We start from the raw sequence: 21268 nt of genomic DNA, 5'->3' as shown, positions 1-21268 counted from the left end.
ACCATGTTTACTTATAACTACAAATTTAAGGGAACCCGGATGCTGCCTAAACAATGAGTCTTCAGGACATCCTCAGCAGCCTCTGCTCGCTTCACCGGCTTTTATTAATAGATTCCCCTGTTTGTGTATAGGGATGGACCTGTCAATTAGACCCGGCAGAGCAAACAGAAGCCACCAGCGGCGGCTTTGGTGACTCATGATTCAGACAGTTTCAAAGTGATGACTGTTTTCCTTTAAAAGGGAAACCATACATAGCACGTTGGCCACATGTTATATATTGGTAAATTCCCTGGGAGAAGTTGCTGCTGGCAGGGATGGTGAGGATATGAAGTTAGTAGTACCCTGGGCGGGGAGCTATACTTACCTCCGGCTGAAATCAAGCTCAATCAGTGATTGACAGCCCGGGCACGGCCTCATCTGATTGCTCAGTTTACTTAGGGTGCGGAGACATGGGCTGTCAATCACGTTGGATGGTGAGTGGGCGTGGTTGCGGCTAGAGAAGACGGCACTAAGTAAGTATAGATCCCCGCCCAGAGGACTACTTATGGAGCCTGCAGGGGAGACTTTCTAGCTTCATATCCTCACCATTCCTACGGGTAGGAACATCCCCTGGGTATGGTGGGGAAGAAGATTTTTTCACATGTAACGCGTTATATATGATAAAATCTTATGACAGGTTACCATAAAAAACAAAACAAGGCTAAAAATTTATGTCAATATACTTTCTGGTTCTAAAAACAAAATTCTTTCTGATCTGCCAGGGAGTGTTGCCTGTGTGGGTTTTCAAATTTTCAGATAAAATCTACTATACAATCTTTTGTGAACTATACTTCACAAAAAAGATTGTCTACTGGCTGGATTCCCTTTAAGGGTATATTCACACGTACAGTATCCTGCGCATAAAAAAATGACTGAAAACAGCATCAAATCTGCAGCTTCTGTACATGTGAATACATCCTAAAGTTTTATTTACTAAAGTTTACTTTCATAAAATAAAAAGTGGGTCAAATTCAGAGATTTTCTTCATCCTTAAAAATATTAAAACAGTGTAGCTCTTTGATAAAATACCCTTTGCTGCTTTTCCTTGTGGGTTACTTGGCTCTTCAGACGTTCAACTAGATTCTTCATAGTTGCAGTAGGGGCTCTGGTGTTTGCTTCTTTCTGCACCTCAAGCTCAGTATTAAGGTAATTCAATTCCTTCTCCATCTCGGAGAGGCGAACTCTCAGCTCTTCAGCTTCACTCTTATGTTTTTTCACCTCCGAAATATAATTCTCTTCAAGCCTAGGATGAATGCAAATAAATCATCTCAGAGTAGGCCTTACTGCATCCCCTGAATACACCAGCCACTAAAACAAAATATATAATTTGTGCACAGAGGCAACTCCGTAACCAACCGGGAAATATTTACACATCTGACTAATATCCGTGTTGTTCATTTTAGAGAGAACCATGTCCATAAACTAAATCAACCAAAGGGGTTTTTGTTCTAAACAACAATTGTTCATTGCAAAAAGAAATTCAGTTTTCCTGTAAATGTTCTCATTTCCATGAAAGATTTGCTGTTTACATACAGTGCAGAAAATCCTATCTTGATAACTTGCTGTTCACACAAATCTACAGGTTATTTTGAAATCTGGATCCCCTGCAACTGCCCTGTAAAGATTAAAGGGGAACTCAGGCTTTATACATCTTATCCCCTATCCAAAGGATAGGGGATACGATGTATGATTGCAGGGGTCCTATCGCTGGGGACAGGACCCATATGGTGCTACGTTTCGACCCACTCAATGGAGTCTTTATCAAGCATGCTTGATAAAGACTCCATTGAGTGGGTCGAAACGTAGCACCGTATGGTGAATAAAGGAATTTTCTTCTTCTTGAAACTGCTGAAGTGCCGCTGTTTGCTTCCCATAGGATTTGCTATATATATATATATATATATATATATATATATATTTATTTATTTTATTTTTTTTTATGCAAAAGAGCAATGACTAAATACATAGATAGATAGATAAATAAATAGCAGAATATAGGCCATTGGGAAAAGCAGACCCGCTGGTTAGGATATCCCTAGAACTTTGGATTCCCAATGGCTTTCCTGCGAGATATATATAGTTCACAATTCCTATTCATGAACTGTACTTCATAGGAACATATAACAATTCAACATACGGTAATATGGCTCCATTCCAAAGACACTTATTTCATATTAACCTCCCTTTAGTATATTTTAGATAAGAAGCTATAATGCATGAATGAACAAAAGACGTCCCGAGCCAGTAATTCTGGAAAGTTATTAATGATATCCCACAGAGTATTAAGTGGAACAGAAAAGATAAAATGAAAGCAATGGTTTGCTCATTTGTAATATGTAAAAGAAGCCCCATGGGTTACAATCATCGGCCTTCCACATTAAAGCTATGAGCAAAGAAAGCAGCAGAAAGTGTGGTCAGGGCTCTTCTCCGCTAATTTACCTTGTGAACAGCCGCTCTCGCTGGGCTTATTCACAAGATAAATTTTGTTGTCCCTTGTAGTTTATTATAGGTAATGGTTTCCTGGAAATAGTCCGAACAAAGCGTTATACTACCCGAAAGAAATCAGCTACAGCAAATTATATATACCGGGGGATTGCTAAAGTATTCACAAAACACATCATTACACGAGTACAAAAAGATATATGAAGGACAGATGACTTCCTAACAAGACAATTACTCATTCAATTCCTTCTATCAAAGTCCACATGATAAGACAATGAAACATTAAACAATATTTTCAGCTCAGCATTCTGCATTACGAGACCTTCATGCAATAAAAAGTAGGAACATTTTATTGCTGTTTAGCAATGTCTTATCTAAAATGAATGCTTTATACCTTCATACATAATAAAAGCTTTTCATTCTGTTATCCCCATATATGCTTTATTCTAATAAAAGGAACAAATAGTAAACGATGTGACAGTCAAGTTGCCCTTAGACATACAAAAGGCCCAAGCACAATACAGATATTTCCCTGCACAAATAAAAGGGTAGCTTATCTACGTCAGACATCCAAGGGTCAACCTTTTAAAAGACTTTCTGTGTGTCACAGATTTTTTCATGGATTTGGTCATAAATCAGCCCCATGTAATGGTGCTATATCGTGAATGGCAACCGGTGACAGGTCTCGTTTTTAGTGCAAATATTTGCTAATTTGCACCAGAGACTGGATTGTAGTTTGCTTTCCTGAAACATACGGCAGGCAAGGATTTCATGTGTCATACCATATATTTCCAGGAATACACTCATATTGGGGACAGCAGTAAACTGGTAACATCATCAGCACCTGTGACACAGGATTAGAAGAAGCCGATAAGTAAAACTTCTATGCAGTCTTTATAAGTCTACGGAGTCCATGCAAGTCTATGGAACTGTTTGAGCCTGTATAGAACAAACTGAGAGCTGGACCTTGTTTTTCTTGCCTCCATAACATTAGGAAGTGTCACAATCAGCAAGGAACACTCGGCCTTGTTAGAGGAGTGACAGCAATATACAAACACCTTAGCAATAGTAATATATACTCTTTTCAGCACATAGGTGGCTTTTAATGCAATAACTCCAAAATGGCTCACATTTTTTTTTTGTGATTATTTAAGTAATATAATTATGGAAAAACAGGTTAAATGGGCACTGTCAGAATAAAATAAAAAAAAATGCATATGTTCTCCAGCAAAACATTAACCTTTCTAATATACACTACTCAAATAAATAAAGGGAACACGTAAACAACACAATGTAACTCCAAGTCAATCACACTTCTGTGAAATCACACTGTCCACTCTGGAAGCAACACTGATTGACAATCAATTTCACATGCTGTTGTGTAAATGGAACAGACAACAGGTGGAAATTATAGGCAATTAGCAAGACACCCCCAATAAAGAAGTGGTTCTGCAGGTGGTGACCACAGACCACCTCTCAGTTCCTATGCTTACTGGCTGATGTTTTGGTCACTTTTGAATGCTGGCGGTGCTTTCACTCTAGTGGTAGCATGACACGGAGTCTATAACCCACACAAGTGGTTCAGGTAGTGCAGCTCATCCAGGATAGCACATCAATGCGAGCTGTGGCAAGAAGGTTTGCTGCGTCTATCAGCGTAGTGTCCAGAACATGGAGGCGCTATCAGGAGACAGGCCAGTACATCAGGAGATGTGGAGGAGGCTGTAGAAGAGCAACAACCCGGCAGCAGGACCGCTACCTCCGCCTTGTGCAAGAAGGAATAGGAGGAGCACTGCCAGAGCCCACAAAATGACCTCCAGCAGGCCACAAATCTGCATGTGTCCACTCAAATGGTCAGAAACAGACTCCATGAGGGTGGTATGAGGTGGGGGTTGTGTTTACAGTCCAACACCGTGCAGGACGTTTAACATTTGCCAGAGAACACCAAGATTGGCAAATTCACTACTGGCGCCCTGTGCTCTTCACAGGTTCACACTGTGACAGCACATGTGACAGACGTGACAGAGTCTGGCCCTGGGTTTCTCCTAATGCAAGACAATGCTAGACCTCATGTGGCTGGAGTGTGTCAGCAGTTCCTGCAAGAGGAAGGCATTGATGCTATGGACTGGCCCGCCCGTTCCCCAGACCTGAATCCGATTGAGCACATCTGGGACATCATGTCTCGCTCCATCCACCAACGCCACGTTGCACCACAGACTGTCCAGGAGTTGGCGGATGCTTTAGTCCAGGTCTGGGAGGACATCCGTCAGGAGACCATCCGCCACCTCATCAGGAGCATGCCAAGGCGTTGTAGGGAGGTCATATAGGCATGTGGAGGCCACACACACTTCTGAGCCTCATTTTGACTTGTTTTAAGGACATTACATCAAAGTTGGATCAGCCTGTACTGTGGTTTTCCACTTTGATTTTGAGTGTGACTCCATATCCAGACCTCCATGGGTTGATAAATTTGATTTCCATTGATAATTTTTGTATGATTTTGTTGTCAGCACATTCAACTATGTAAAGACAAAAGTATTTCATACGATTAGTTGATTCATTCAGATCTAGGATGTGTTATCTTAGTGTTCCCTTTATTTTTTTGAGCAGTGTACTTCATCAAAAAGGTTATCTCTTTTTTTTCATAGAAATCATGGCTTATAACATAGACCACCAGGAGTCTTCATACCATCCAGAACATAATCCTGTCTGGCCGCAGCATCATCTTTGTGCCAGCTGAAGCACAGGCAGGGACAAAGTCCAGGGAGTGGGACTAGCACTTCTCTGTGCTCACCCCTGTCCTGTCTATCAGAATCCTGTCTGAATACAAAGTAGCCTGCAGTAATTGGATGAAGAAACACAGCACTGCCCAGCAAACTCAGGGTAGAAGTAAATGCATTGTGAGTGAGGGTGGGATCAGTGCTTGCCTTGAACACGCCCCTTTCTGAGCAGTGGATGTCAGAATGAGTGAGCAGCAGCACAGGTCGTTGTGAGCCAAATGCAGAAGCTAGACAAATAAAAAAAGACATGTAAAGCATCTAAATGACTTAGTGAGTAACATATATAAGCAGTATTTTCTCTGTTATATGGCAGGCATGCTTTAAATTTACCTGGATTTACTGTTCTCTAGCTCATTCATTTTAGCGCCATAGCTTTGCTTCTGCCTCTCCAGTTCTGCTGTGACATTTTTTAGTTTGCTGGAAAGGGTTGACAATGAGGAGTCTTGTTCAGCTACTGTCTGTTCCATCTCTGCCAAACGCATTAAATGTGCACTTGATGAGACTTGCAAAGTGGGTTTTTTCATCAACTCCTATAAGATAAAGAAGCAAAAACATCTATGCAATAAATTCAACAAAAATCCAGGAGAACAGCACAACCAAGGTAGGAATAAGGCAAAATAGGTGCAAGCTGTATGGAAGCTCTGGTCAATAGCCTCACAACGTTTCTGTGACCTCACGTCGCCATTTTCATGTTTGAAAATGGCGACGTGAGGTCGCAGAAACGTTGTGTATTGCACTGGACTGATGGAATAAAGCTACAATTTTTTGCACTACTTTTTTGTGTGCTGCTGCTTCTTGGACAATAAATTCAACAGATATAAAATAAAATTATTTATTTCAGCAGATCAGCTTAGCCATATTAGCAAAAGAGACATGCTACTCTGGCAACTGCCCAGAATGTTAATTCAGAATCAGCTTAAAGAAATCCTTTTTCAAAGGAGCACTATTTCTGGCCAATATGCACCTTGTATATGTCATTTTTCATCAGTTTTCTATTCTGCAAGCTCCATCTTTAATTTCAGTTGTCCCTGAACTAGTGGATGGGGACTACTTGCTATGATGTCGCCCTTACACTGCACACACCAAAGAGATTACGTCTATATATGTCTACTACCTCAGAAGCAGCAGCATGGTGGCATCATATGCAACAAAACTAAGCAGTGTATGCTAGGAAGCTAAACAAAAAAAGATATAATTTGCTTTTACTATTGATTTAAGCAAATATAGTGGAAAATGTACAGGAAAGATGAAAATGGCATAACATTGCAAATAAGGACTAGATAGCCAGGAAATCTCCTTCAGCAAAAAAAAAAAAAAAAAAAAAAAGGAATGTACAGGTAAAATTTGAATAAATGTAAGTGAAAAATGACAGAGGTAGCCCCATTTTAGATGCCGGATCAAGTGTGCATGGCTGTGTATGTGACCCTCATCGAAGACAAGGGAGAGAGCTGCACAAATGCACAATGGGGGGAAATCATCAAGACTTGTGCAGAGATATAGTTGCTGAGTTGCCCATAGCAACCAATCAGATTGCTTCTTTTATTTTCAGAGGCCTTTTCAAAAATGAAAGAAGCAATCTGATTGGTTGCTATCTCAACTGATCGACTTTTCCTCTACACACATTTTGATGAATCTCCCCCCCCCCTGTCTCTATTAATTCTGCAACTGGAGGCGGCAACTGTCTCACCAGGTGGGATGAGCAACAGTTATTACCCCACTGGTGTCAGATCCCTGATATGTTTGACAATTAATGTATCACATCATTAGAGATATACATAGTAATTACATTGGGTGTCTAGAGGATAGATATTGTTTGTCTCTACTATATATGGTCTATTTGCCTGATGGTGCTGGTGATCTAAGTCCTCAAAACTATAAAATATTGTCTCCTTAAGAGCTTCACACTCACTTTTTAGTTACTGGACAATAGTTGGGCATGGACAATATTATGCCCAGGATTTTCATGCTTTGCCGACTTTACTGGCTCTGAGTGGCCCCCTAATGTTTTAAGTTTCAAAATTACTTGACCTGATTGGTACTTTACTATGCATTGTACACTGAACGATCACTGTAATAGGAATATCTACTCATCGCAGTAGCTCTGCCAGTTGGTGCACATTTTTTTTAGACGAGTGGGAGAAGATCTCACAATCTGTTTTAGCATATCCCAAACATGTTTAAAGGGGTTCTCCACTGCTCAGCATTTGGAACAAACTGTTCCGAACACTGGAGCTGGGAGCTTGTGACATCATAACCCTGCCCCCTCATTACATCACGCCCCCTCAATACAAGTCTATGGGAGGGGGCGTGATGGCTGTCACACCCCCTCCCATAGACTTGCACTAAGGGGGTGGGGTGTGGCATCATGAGGGGGCGGGGTTATGACGCCACGAGCTCCGAGCACCGGCTCCAGCTTTCTGAACAATTTGTTCCAAACCCTGAGCAGCGGAGTACCCCTTTGATGGTGTATGGCATTAGTGGGTGAGTTTAAGGGGTAAGGCAGAGTGGAGAAATTATTGTCGTGTTCCTCTGACCAGTGCTTGATAACATGTAGCTCTGTCCTGTTGACACTGAAAAATGGCACTGTGGTGTCTAAAGATAACAAGTCCCTATAGTGTTTAACATTCAAAATCAATGATGAGCTATGGTCCTAGAGATTCCCAGCCCAGGACACCACCCTGCTGAATCCCAATGGTTCACTCATGGGATTCGCCTTCATGCCGTTTACTCTGTATGGTCACCTGTATGGTTCAACAGGATTGTTTTCATCACTATAGACACCTGCTGCACGTGTCCAAGGTTCACTGATGTCTATTCTTGGCCCATGCAAGGCATCATCTGTGATGATGTGGGGTTGTCAAAGGAACCCTTATTAGTCTTTGTCTACTGAACTGTGGTAGATCTTTGCTATGATACATAACATGTCACTCAACGCTCGCATATTGGATCATCCCCACATGGCCTGCCACTGTGTGATCTTCCATGGTTCATCCAGTCTTGGTACAGGTTTCATGCTGTAGTTCGGAAACAGCCAACAGGTGCAGCTGTTTAAGAAATAGTGACACCACACCTTTGGCTCTCAATCTGCACATGGACAAAGACAGTCAAGTCACCACATTTAACAATAACAGGTGTGCATTCACACGTACGCAGATTTGATGCATGGGATATTATGCTGCAGATTTCAATGTAAACTAAATGACTGAACACCGCTTCTAATCTGCAGTTACAAATTCTGTGCATCTAATCCTGTACATGTGAACGTATCCTACAAGATGTCAGACACCAGCTGTTCCTAATTGTGATCATTCAGTGTGTATTGTGGCAGTTACTGCACTATTCTACAGTTGTTTACAGTTTGTTTTCAAACTTCTATTTACGATGATGCATAAATAACTGCTACTATTATTATTCACAGGTGTTTGATTTAAATATCCCATTGGCGCATGTATCGCTCTGCAAGAAAAAAAGCTCTTATGTGGGACTGAAGCATGGCTGTATTGAAGAAAAAGTCTCACCTACAACATTTTATTCCAAAATGCTCCACCGGCAGAGGAGCGAGATAACAGGACAACGGGGGAGCGGCGGCAGGTGAGTCCTGTTTATTGTTTTTTTTTTTCTTGCAGCCCAGGCATTTTGGAAAAGGACTGAGCCCTTTTTCACCTTAAGGACTCGGCCATTTTTTGCACATCTGACCACTGTCACTTTAAACATTAATAACTCTGGAATGCTTTTAGTTATCATTCTGATTCTGAGACTGTTTTTTCGTGACATATTCTACTTTAACTTAGTGGTAACATTTTTTGGTAACTTGCATCCTTTCTTGGTGAAAAATCCCAAAATTTGATGAAAAATGTGAAAATTTTGCATTTTTCTAACTTTGAAGCTCTCTGCTTGTAAGGAAAATGGATATTCCAAATAATTTTTTTTTTATTCACATATACAATATGTCTACTTTATGTTTGCATCATAAAATTGATCAGTTTTTACTTTTGGAAGACACCAGAGGGCTTCAAAGTTCCGCAGCAATTTTCCAATTTTTCACAAAATTTTGAAACTCTGTATTTTTCAGGGACCAGTTCAGGTTTGAAGTGGATTTGAAGGGTCTTCATATTAGAAATACCCCATAAATGACCCCATTATAAAAACTGCACCCCCCAAAGTATTCAAAATGACATTCAGTAAGCGTTTTAACCCTTTAGGGGTTTCACAGGAATAGCAGCAAAGTGAAGGAGAAAATTCACAATCTTCATTTTTTACACTCGCATGTTCTTGTAGACCCAATTTTTGCAAGGGGTAAAAAGGAGAAAATTTTTACTTGTATTTGAAACCCAATTTCTCTCGAGTAAGCACATACCTCATATGTCTATGTTAATTGTTCGGCGGGCGCAGTAGAGGGCTCAGAAGGGAAGGAGCGTCAAATGGTTTTTGGGGGGCATGTCACCTTTAGGAAGCCCCTATGGTGCCAGAACAGCAAAAAAAAAACCCACAAGGCATACCATTTTGGAAACTAGACCCCACGGGGAACGTAACAAGGGGTAATGTGAACCTTAATACCCCATAGGTGATTCACGACTTTTGCATATGTAAAAAAAAAAATAAAATTTTTTTTTACCTAAAATGCTTGGTTTCCCAAAAGTTTTACATTTTTAAAAAGGGTAATAGCAGAAAATACCCCCCAAAATTTGAAGCCCAATTTCTCCCGATTCAGAAAACACCCCATATGGGGGGTGAAAAGTGCTCTGCTGGCGCACTACAGGTCTCAGAAGAGAAGGAGTCACATTTGGCTTTTTGAAAGCAAATTTTGCTCTGGGGGCATGCCGCATTTAGGAAGCCCCTATGGTGCCAGGACAGCAAAAAAAAAAACACATGGCATAGTATTTTGGAAACTAGAGCCCTCGGGGAATGTAACAAGGGGTTAAGTGAACCGTAATACCCCACAGGCGATTCACGACTATTGCATATGTAAAAAAATAAAAATAAATAATTTTTAACTAAAATGCTTCTTTTCCCAAAAATTTTACATTTTTAAAAAGGGTAAAAGCAGAAAATCCCCCCCAAAATTTGTAACACAATTTCTCCCGAGTACGGCGATACCCCATATGTGACCCTAAACTGTTGCCTTGAAATACGACAGGGCTCCAAAGTGAGAGCGCCATGCGCATTTGAGGCCTAAATTAGGGATTGCATAGGGGTGGACATAGGGGAATTCTACGCCAGTGATTCCCAAACAGGGGGCCTCCAGCTGTTTTAAAACTCCCAGCATGCCTGGACAGTCAGTGGCTGTCTGGCAATACTGGGAGTAGTTGTTTTGCAACAGCTGGAGGCTCCGTTTTGGAAACAGTGGAGTACCAGACGTTTTTCATTTTTATTGGGGAGGGGAGGGGGGCTGTGTAGGGGTATGTGTATATGTAGTGTTTTTTACTTTTTATTTTATTTTTTGTGGTAGTGTAATGTAGTGTTTCTAGGGTACAGTCACACGGGCGGGGGTTCACAGTAGTTTCTTGCTGGAAGTTTGAGCTGTTGCAGAAAATTTGCCGCAGCTCAAACTTGCAGCCCAATACTTACTTACGTTCACATTGGGGGGGGGGGGGGGACCCGCAGCAGGCGCCCTGATTGGTCGGCCAGTAATCCGACCGACGAATCAGGGCGATCATGAGGTGGCACCAGTGCCATCTCACCCCTGCAGGCTCTGGCTGTTCGGGGCCGTCAGAGACGGCCCTGATCAGCCAGTAATTCCGGGTCACTGGAGACCCGATTGACCCGGAATCGCCGCAGATCGCTGGACTGAATTGTTCAGCGATCTGCGGCCATCGCCGACATGGGGGGGCATAATGACCCCCCTGGGCGATATGCCGGGATGCCTGCTGAAGGATTTCAGCAGGCATCCGGCTCCGGTCCCCAACCGGCTAGCGGTGGGGACCGGAATTCCCACAGGCGTATGGATACGCCCTGTGTCCTTAAGGACTCGGAATGCAGGGCGTATCCATACACCCTGCATCCTTAAGAGGTTAAGTAATACTGCTAATTATAATATAATAATATTAATAACATTACTACTACTTCTACTAATAATAATAGCAATATAAACTTCTCTTGGGGACGCAGGTCATATGCATATGCTTTGCATCCCCGATCCTTAAGGACTCAGGGCTTACCTGTACGCCCTGAGCCCGGTCCCGGTGTATAAAACGGGGTCACGCCGTGACCCCGCATCACACCGGGTCGGTCCCGGCTGCTATTCATAGCCAGGTCCCTGGGCTAACAGCGCGCGGCACCGATCGTTGTGCCGCGTGCTATTAACCCTTCAGTGAAAGTGAATGCTTCCCGGCAGCTCAGTCAGGCTGATTGGGACATCGCGATAAAATCGCGATGTTCTGATCAGCTGGGACGCAGGCGGAGGTCTCCTTACCTGTCTCCGTGGCATCCGATTAGGGTTTGATTGCTCTAAGCCTGAGCTATAGGCTTGAGCAATCGAGCACCTATCTCACTGATCCGTGCAAAGCTATGGCTTTGCAGGGATCAGCATAAGAGATCAGTGTGTGCAGTGTTATAGGTCCCTATGGGAGCTATAGCACTGCAAAAAAAAAAAGTGAAAAAAAGTGAAAAAAAGTGAAAAAAGGTCATTTAACCCCTTCCCTAATTAAAGTTTGAATCACCCCCCTTTTCCCATAAAAAAAAAATAAAAAATAAAGTGTAAATAAAAATAAACATATGTGGTATCGCTGCATGCGGAAATGTCCGAACTATAAAAATATATAATTAATTAAATTAAATTGCACGGTCAATGGCGTACGCGCAAAAAAATTCCAAAGTTCAAAATAGCGTATTTTTGGTCACTTTTTATATCATGAAAAAATGAATAAAAAGCGATCAAAAAGTCTGATCAATACAAAAATGGTACAGATAAAAACTTCAGAACACGGCGCTCATACCGGCCCGTACGCAGAAAAATAAAAAAGTTATAGGGGTTAGAAGATGAGAATTTTTTTGACTGTGAAACAGGCCTATGACAAACAGAGACAGTGGGACGCCTTCAACTCGCACACAATCTCACCCTTACTACCCAGCTCTTTGATTCCAAGCATCTTACCCCACTCAACACATGCACAATCTGACATCTGGTCCAAATTAAATTCTATCCCAATCAAAGACATATGCCTGGAGAACTCACCCCCAACTCAAGAGTTACTACATTCCCTTCTACCGAATAGAACTTTACACTTTCTACACCTACAGGCTATACAGGGCATGTGCCGGGCATTGCTCAAGGTGTACGTCGTCAGAAAAGACCCCACTTGGTTGGAGACAGCATCGCAGTCAGCAGCGGAATCTAAAATTAAACTCCCATTTATTCGCTCCCATATCAATAGAGAAGGGGGAGATGCTTATCCTTTGTACCTATTGTCCTGGGAGAAAGAATTGGGTTTGTCACTGACGACGGAGGAAAAGTCAGTGGTGTTAAAAAACTCCCATGGCTTTTCAAAATGTGTGAAACTCCAAGAAAACCACTTTAAACTCATCTCAAGATGGTATAGGACCCCTGAACGATTATATAATTGGGGCCTCTCCCCTACGGGTGAATGCTGGAGAGGCTGTAAGCAAACTGGCTCTCTATCACACTTGTGGTGGACTTGCCCGTCAATCACTGATTATTGGAAGGAGACGATACAGGCAAATATTGACACAACAGGAGCTGGTAACACCTCAGTATCTCAGTGCAATCAGTAGACCCATGACATAGACCATTGACCTACCCTTCACCCCTCTCCCCCCCCCCTCCCCCCCACTATTCTCTCATCTCCTACTCGTTCTCCTTCTATACCTTTCACTTTACCTCTCTTCTTTTTCTTTCCTACTCACTAATTGTTTTACTTTAGCAATTTAGATACAAATGACTTTCAATAGTTTGTTGATTTAATTCGATAAGTGAAAGATACACAGAACGTCTTTTTTACTGCTGCCCTTTGACGCAGTTTGAGGGAACGCTAGACAGATTACTTCTAATTCATATTAAGAAATGTATACCCATATGACTTTTAGTTGCCTTAGATTGTGAACAGGAGCACATTGTATCTTCGAAGGTATTGACTTTTTCGATTTATGCTCAAGCAATGTTGATTTACAGCTTTGTCAATTTATGCTTCACAACTTGGTCTTATATTGGTTGAAAAAACTAAATAAAGATTTGAAAAAAAAAAAAAATGATGAGAATTTTTAACATAGAAATTTTCCTGCATGTAGTTATGATTTTTTTCCGAAGTATGACAATATCCAACCTACATTAGTAGGGTATCATTTTAACCGTATGGACCTAAACAATAAAGATAAGGTGTTATTTGTACCGAAAAATGCACTGCGTAGAAACGGAAGCCCCCAAAAGTTACAAAATGAAATTTTTTCTTCAATTTTGGCGCACAATGTTTTAATTTTCCGTTTCGCTGTGGATTTTTGGGTAAAATGACTAATGTCAATACAAAGTAGAATTGGTGGCACAAAAAATAAGCCATAATATGGAATTTTATGTGCAAAATTGAAAGCGTTATAGGCTGAGTCCCTAAGGGGTTAAAAATAGGAAATAAACTTTGTTTTTTGTTTTGCACTATATTCTATAAAGACAGAAAAATAGAGCTGAGGGATAAATAGAGAACAGGGGAAAATATAACCCACGAACCAGAGCAGCTTCTTTAAATTTGGTAATTGAGGCATCTGACTGCAGGTCCAACTTCTGGTGTAACTTTTTGAGATCCTCTGCATGCTTTTTTGCACTCTCTTGCTGCTCCTGAAAAAAAATGTATATAATGGTCTATAATGAAATAATGAAGCATATATTAAAACACTTTAAAGGGATAAAAGGTTTCTCACTGCCAAGTGATTACATTGAATAGCTGAGCTTATTGGAGATAATAGACAGAATTTAGAAGAAATAATCCATAAACTGCTGCTCTCTACAGGGATAAAAATAAGACAATCGGGAATATGGAGATTGTGCGCTGCTGTAGCTTACAAGGAACCACTAAAAGCGAGACTGGAAGTGATGAACTGCTCTTCACACTTTAAGTGTTTACTTGCTGTGTCTCTATGGTTACTGGGAATTCATAGTCAGGGTTTATTTATCGTCTTTATGCAGATCTTGGAACATTAGCTATTCATATGACAGCAGGCGATTGTGAAGACGTCAGAGCAGCACAATATTATTACAAAGCAGTCACATAGAGGCTTTATTCAGCTTATGAGAGTGCTAAAGTAACTGCTAAAGGCTATGTTCACATGATGGAATTTCCAAGTGGAACACAGCGGAAAAATGTTGCAGCAGACTACCATTGTTTTTGATGGGATTTTGCTGCACAGTACACACGGCTGAATTTACACAGTGGAAACACATAGCACGGAAATTCTGAATCTGGCCTCTGCAGAAAGAATTGACGTCAATTCTTTCTGTGGAATACACTTGTAAATGCATTAACGCATGGAAGATGGCACATTTACAAGTGGTCCAAGAACCGGTATGTTTAGCCAGCAGACATTCTGCCATGTGAACGTACCCTAATAGTGTTCTAATACTCCTTTTACTAATTAAATAGTAAAGTTAGTACTACTCAAAGACGAAAATAATTGGAAACTGATTAAAAGGGGTATTCCATAGCTATTTTTGCTTATCTGTACTTAAAGGGGTAGTACCGTGCTGACAACTTATCCCCTAAACTTATCCTCTAAAGGATAGGGGATAAGTTGCCTGATCGTGGGGGGGTCCCGCCACTGGGGACCCCCGCAATCTTGCACGCAGCACCCCGCGAACATCGCTCCGGGTCTGATGACTGCCGATCACTGGGCCGGAGTATCGTGATGTCACACTCCGCCCCTCAATGTAAGTCTATGGCAGGGGGCGAGACAGCTGTCTCGCCCCCTGCCATAGACTTGCATTGAGGGGCGGAGCGTGATGTCACACAGGGGCGGATACATTTATTTCCCTGCAGATCTCCATTAATAACCAACTGGGAGTAACCTGTTGGAGGGGTGTCCTTACACTGTCTATTACTATCAGCTTTGACTGGACAATGTCAGACATTGTGTTGGAACACATGTCAAACAAATAACATCCAGTTAGTACAGATAACATCCAGTATCCAGTTAGTACAGATAACATCCAGTTAGTACAGATAACATCCAGTTAGTACAGATAACATCTAGTTAGTACAGATAACATTTCTTAAGAAAAGGAACAGAGGAACAGCACAACACAGAGCTATAAAAAGGAAACAAGAAAAGATAATAAAAAAAATATATATTTTGAAATACAAAGATCTACTAAAACTGGAAGGTTAGGGTTAGTTTCTCTTTAAAATGAGTTGTCCAGGGAAAAATTGTATTTAACCTCTGTGCCCAGACTGCATAATAAAACAAAAAAAAAGCTTCTACTCACCTTCCTTGTAGCCTCCAGTCTCCACTGCTACAGTACCTAACAGAATTGCAAACGCAAGATCACATTGCCACTTAGTCACTAACTTGAGTGGGACTTCACTGCTGCCAGTGATTGGGGGAGTAGCAATGTTACGTGGTTTCAACAGTAGTACTCTGGCGGCTAAGACTGGGTGCAGATACCAGAAACTGTGTGGGAGGTGAGTAGAAGTTTTTTTAAATGTTATTATGCAGTCTGGGCACACAGGTTAAATGGGCACTGTCAGATACACAAACTTTTGATATGCTGTAAAGCATGCAAAACCAATAGACTTTGCAATTGCTTTCATTTGAAAGCCAGTCAAACAACTGCCCCCCCACCCCCACCCCCCGCGCCTGCTAGGACACATACTAGTCCTGCTGTGTCCATGTGTCATCACCTATGTCATGGACACACTTCCTTGATTGACAGCTGACTGCAGGGCCCACAGCAGGAGGTAAAATCCTCCCACTGTCAGCTTGTGTACCGCTACTGTCAGTGAGGACAAGCTGGGAGTTGTAGTTTTGCTAATGCTAGGGGAGATGTGAGCAGACAGCATACTGAGAGAGGGGGCGAGGACCTGCACAGGGAATAAAGGTGCTAGACACATAAAAATTTGATGTACATGGTCAGAATTAGGGACTGAGTGATATATAAAAAAAAATTGTTGGATCGGACGGGTACGCTTTAAATACAATTTTTTTTTTTTTTACTAGACAACCCCTTTTAAACCTATTGAGGTGTTATCTAATAATTTTCAAAGCTGGATGCTCTTTTGGAAACGGCTCAACTGGAGCTGAATGGGGCATCTGCCTAAAATCTGAAGTATATGCAAATTATGGTACCTCTCGTCCAGTTAGGTAGAGAGCCAAAGGTATAGTGCCATCAAACACTGCAGTACAATACAATCATGAGGATTTATATACAGACACATTACAGAATTATACACTGATCTACATGACAATACCATCATTTTCATAGAGGAAAGACTTCAGGGTTGTGTACAATGGGTGCTAAAAAAAAAGTATCAAGTAGATTCCCTTACTTAAAGGGGTATTCCAGGCAAACTTTTTTTTATATATATATATCAACTGGCTCCGGAAAGTTAAACAGATTTGTAAATTACTTCTATTAAAAAAACGTAATCCTTCCAATAGTTATTAGTGTTACGCCGAGCGCTCCGGGTCCCTGCTCCTCCCAAGAGCGCTCGCAGCGTTCTCCTCTCTGCAGCGCCCCGGTCAGACCCGCTGACCGGGAGCGCTGCACTAACACTGCCAACGGGGATGCGATTCGCATAGCGGGACGCGCCCACTCGCGGATCGCATCCCAATCCACTTACCTTTCCCGGTCCACGGCTGTCACGTCCTGGCGCACGCGGCTCCGCTCTCTAGGGCACGCTTGCGCCAGCTCTCTAAGATTTAAAGGGCCAGTGCACCACTAATTGTTGCCTGGCCCAATCAGTGTAATTAGCTCCCACCTGCTCCACGCCTTTCTAACCTCACTTCCCTTTCCCAGCATTGCCCTTGTTGCATTGATCTTGTTGCCCTTGGGCCTAGTGAAAGCGTTTTCTGTGATTGCCTTACCACTGTTACCAGACCTTCTGCCGTTACCCTTGACTACGAACCTTGCTGCCTGCCTTGACCTTCTGCTACGTCTGACCTCGCCTCTGTCTAGTCCTTCTGTCCCACGCCTATCTCAGCAGTCAGCGAGGTTGAGCCGTTACCGGTGGATACGACCTGGTTGCTACCGCCACAGCAAGATCATCCCGCTTTGCGGCGGGCTCTGGTGAATACCAGTAGCAATTTAGAACCGGTCCACCAGTACGGTCCCCGCCAATCCCTCGCTGACACAGAGGATCCACCTCCAGCCTGCCGAATCATAACAGTAGATCCAGCCATGGATCCCGCTGAGGTGCCACTGCCAAGTCTCGCTGACCTCGCCACCGTGGTCGCCCAACAAGGACAGCAGCTGTCACAGTTGTCCGCCATGCTACAGCAGCTTCTGCCTCTACAGCAGCAACCATCTCCTCCGCCAGCTCCTGCACCTCCTCCGCAGCGAGTGGCCGCTCCTAGCCTCAGCTTGTCTCTGCCGGACAAATTTGATGGGGACTCTAAACTCTGCCGTGGTTTCCTGTCTCAATGCTCCCTACACTTGGAGATGTTGTCGGACCAATTTCCCACAGAACGGTCTAAGGTGGCTTTCGTAGTTAGTCCTCTGTCTGGAAAGGCCTTGTCATGGGCCACACCGCTCTGGGACCGCAATGATCCTGCCACAGCCACTGTCCAGGCCTTCTTCGCAGAAGTCAGTAGTGTCTTCGAGGAGCCAGCCTGGGCCTCCTCTGCAGAGTCTGCTTTGCTGAACATAGTCCAAGGAAGTTCTTCAGTAGGAGAATACACCATCCAGTTTCGTACCCTTGCCTCTGAGCTAGCCTGGAACAACAAGGCTCTCTGCGCGACCTTCAAGAAAGGCTTATCCAGCAACATCAAAGATGTACTGGCCGCACGAGAAATTCCTGCTAACCTGTCTGAACTTATCCATTTGGCCACCCGCATCGACATGCGTTTTTCTGAAAGACACCAGGAGCTCCGCCAGGAAAAGGACCTTGATCTCTGGGCACCTCTCTCCCGGAATCCTTTGCAATCTACCCCTGTGCCTCCCGCCGAGGAGGCTATGCAAGTGGATCGGTCTCGCCTGACCCATGAAAATTTATGCCTGTGCTGCGCTAGTACTGAACATTTCCTAGTGGACTGCCCTATTCGTCCTCCGCGTCTGGGAAACGCACGCACGCACCCAGCTCACGTGGGAGTGGCATCTCTTGGTGTGAAGTCTGCTTCTCCACGTCTCACTGTGCCCGTGCGGATTTCTCCTTCTGCCAACTCCTCCTTCTCAGCTGTGGCCTTCTTGGACTCTGGTTCTGCGGGAAATTTTATTTTGGCCTCTTTTGTTAATAGGTTCAGCATCCCAGTGACCCGTCTCGTCAAGCCGCTCTACATTTCTTCTGTCAACGGTGTAAAATTGGACTGCACTGTGCGTTACCGCACAGAACCCCTGCTTATGAGCATTGGACTGCATCACGAAAAAATAGAATTTTTTGTTCTGCCCAACTGCACCTCTGAAGTCCTCCTCGGTCTGCCATGGCTCCAACGTCATTCTCCTACCCTTGACTGGACCACCGGGGAGATCAAGAATTGGGGTCCTTCTTGTCACAAACGATGCCTCACATCTGCTCCCACTTGTCTAACTCCTGAGGTTCCACTCATACCGGCTCCTCCCAAGGCTTACCAGGATATTTTCGGCAAAAAGCAAGCTGAGATTTTGCCTCCTCATAGCCCCCTTCCTGGTAACATTCTGCCCCGTGGCAAGCTTCACCCTCTGCCCCCCCCTCCCCATTCCCACTTCTTCTGGATTGCCTGCCGTTGATGAAGTTACCCAGGACTTCTCTGTCATCCGGAAGGAAACTCAAGAATCGCTCCCAATGGCCTCGTTTCGTATGAAGGGGCAAGCAAACAAAAAGAGGGGGAGACCTTGGGGGGGGGGGGGGGGGGGGGGGGAACTGTTACTCCGAGCGCTCCGGGTCCCTGCTCCTCCACGGAGCGCTCGCGGCATTCTCCTCTCTGTAGCGCCCCGGTCAGACCCGCTGACCGGGAGCGCTGCACTGACACTGCCGACGGGGATGCGATTCGCATAGCGGGACGCGCCCGCTCGCGGATCGCATCCCAATCCACTTACCTGTCCCGGTCCATGGCTGTCACGTCCTGGCACGCGCGGCTCTGCTCTCTAGGGCGCACGCGCGCCAGCTCTCTAAAATTTAAAGGGCCAGTGCACCACTAATTGGTGCCTGGCCCAATCAGTGTAATTAGCTCCCACCTGCTTCACGCCTTTATAACCTCACTTCCCCTTCCCAGCATTGCCGGATCTTGTTGCCCTTGTGCCTAGTGAAAGCGTTTTCTGTGATTGCCTTACCACTGTTACCAGACCTTCTGCCGTTACCCTTGACTACGAACCTTGCCGCCTGCCTTGACCTTCTGCTACGTCTGACCTCGCCTCTGTCTAGTCCTTCTGTCCCACGCCTATCTCAGCAGTCAGCGAGGTTGAGCTGTCACCGGTGGATACAACCTGGTTGCTACCGCCGCAGCAAGACCATCCCGCTTTGCGGCGGGCTCTGGTGAATACCAGTAGCAATTTAAAACCGGTCCACCGGTACGGTCCACGCCAATCCCTCGCTGACACAGAGGATCCTCCTCCAGCCTGCCGAATCATAACAATTAGCTTCTGAAGCTTTCTGTCTAACTGCTCAATGATGATGTCATGTCACGGGAGCTGTGCATGATGGGAAAAAATCCCCATAGGAGCTGGACAGCTCCCGGGACGTGAGTCATCAGAAAGCAGTTAGACAGAAAACAGCAACTCAACTTCAGAAGCTAATAACTATTGGAAGGATTAAGATTTTTTAATAGAAGTAATTTACAAATCTGTTTAACTTTCCGGAGCTAGTTGATATATAAAAAAAAGTTTTTGCCTGGAATACCCCTTTAAGCCACTTGGCTGAAATGTATCACTTAATTATAATGCTTTATTAAAATGAAATTAAGCATCCCTTACTTTTAAAGCTCTGGTTACAACACATAGTTAATAAATCTAGTCTACTAATAGTTCCCTACACACAATCTTAGTATCTCACAACATCACCCTCATTGCTCTCCCCTTGTGTTCCTATAATTGTCTTTTTTTACAAGATTTTTACTGTGCATCCACTATGCTCAAGCTCACCATCTCATCCTCAAACTCTCTTGCATCATTAAAGGGGTACTCTGGTGGAAAACATTTTTATTTTTTTTAAATCAACTGACGCCAGAAAGTTAAACAGATTTGTAAATTGCTTTTATTTAAAAATCTTAATCCTTCCAGCACTTATCAGCTGCTGTATACTACAGAGGAAGTGCTTTCAAGTCTGACCACCGTGCTCTCTGCTGACACCTCTGTCCATGTCAGGAACTGCCCAGAGCAGGAACAATTCCCCATAGCAAACTGCTTGCTCTTGACAGTTCCTGACATGGACAGAGGTGTCAGCAGAGAGCACTGTGGGGGAGGGGAGTAAAACTATAAAATTATTGGAATGTAAAATGCTTACAATATTTTTTGGTAAAATTTATAAATGGAATAATTTTAAAAACGTAAAAAAAATAAATAAAAGATATGAAAGTTGAGCTGTAATTGGTCGTTATGGGAAAAACTGACAATTAGGGTTTTGGGCTGATTAATAAATCTCCTCCAATATGTGACAAGAAAAACACAATGGGGGAGATTTATCAAAACCTGTGCAGAGGAAGAGTGGTGCAGTTGCCCATAGCAACCAATCAGATTGCTTCTTTCATTTTCCACAGGCCTCTAAAGAGGCCTGTGGGAAATGAAAGAAGCTATCTGATTGGTTGCTATGGGCAACTGCACATCTCTTCCTCTGCACAGGTTTTGATAAATCTCCAATATATATATTATGTGGCTAAATTTCTCACTCTGATAGAAAGTAACTACTATAAAATGCACTGTGATCAGACAGAAAAGAAATTAAAAA

The 21268-nt window shown here is 43.3% G+C and overlaps 1 protein-coding gene across 2 annotated transcripts in view; it reads right to left on the bottom strand.

Annotated features, from left to right (window-relative positions):
* CEP290 (centrosomal protein 290) overlaps window positions 1-21268 on the bottom strand; it is a 222731-nt gene that overhangs the window by 55047 nt on the left and 146416 nt on the right. For both annotated transcript variants that reach the window (XM_056574395.1, XM_056574396.1), the window contains exons 35-37: window positions 13933-14040; window positions 5589-5788; window positions 1069-1282 (exon numbers count right to left, since the gene is read on the bottom strand). In XM_056574395.1, coding sequence (XP_056430370.1) covers window positions 1069-1282; window positions 5589-5788; window positions 13933-14040 — 522 coding nt within the window. The remainder of the gene's footprint in view (window positions 1-1068; window positions 1283-5588; window positions 5789-13932; window positions 14041-21268) is intronic.

Source organism: Hyla sarda, chromosome 4, assembly GCF_029499605.1.
Source record: "Hyla sarda isolate aHylSar1 chromosome 4, aHylSar1.hap1, whole genome shotgun sequence".
Lineage (NCBI taxonomy): Eukaryota > Metazoa > Chordata > Amphibia > Anura > Hylidae > Hyla > Hyla sarda.
This window is presented reverse-complemented; position numbering and strand designations above follow the sequence as displayed.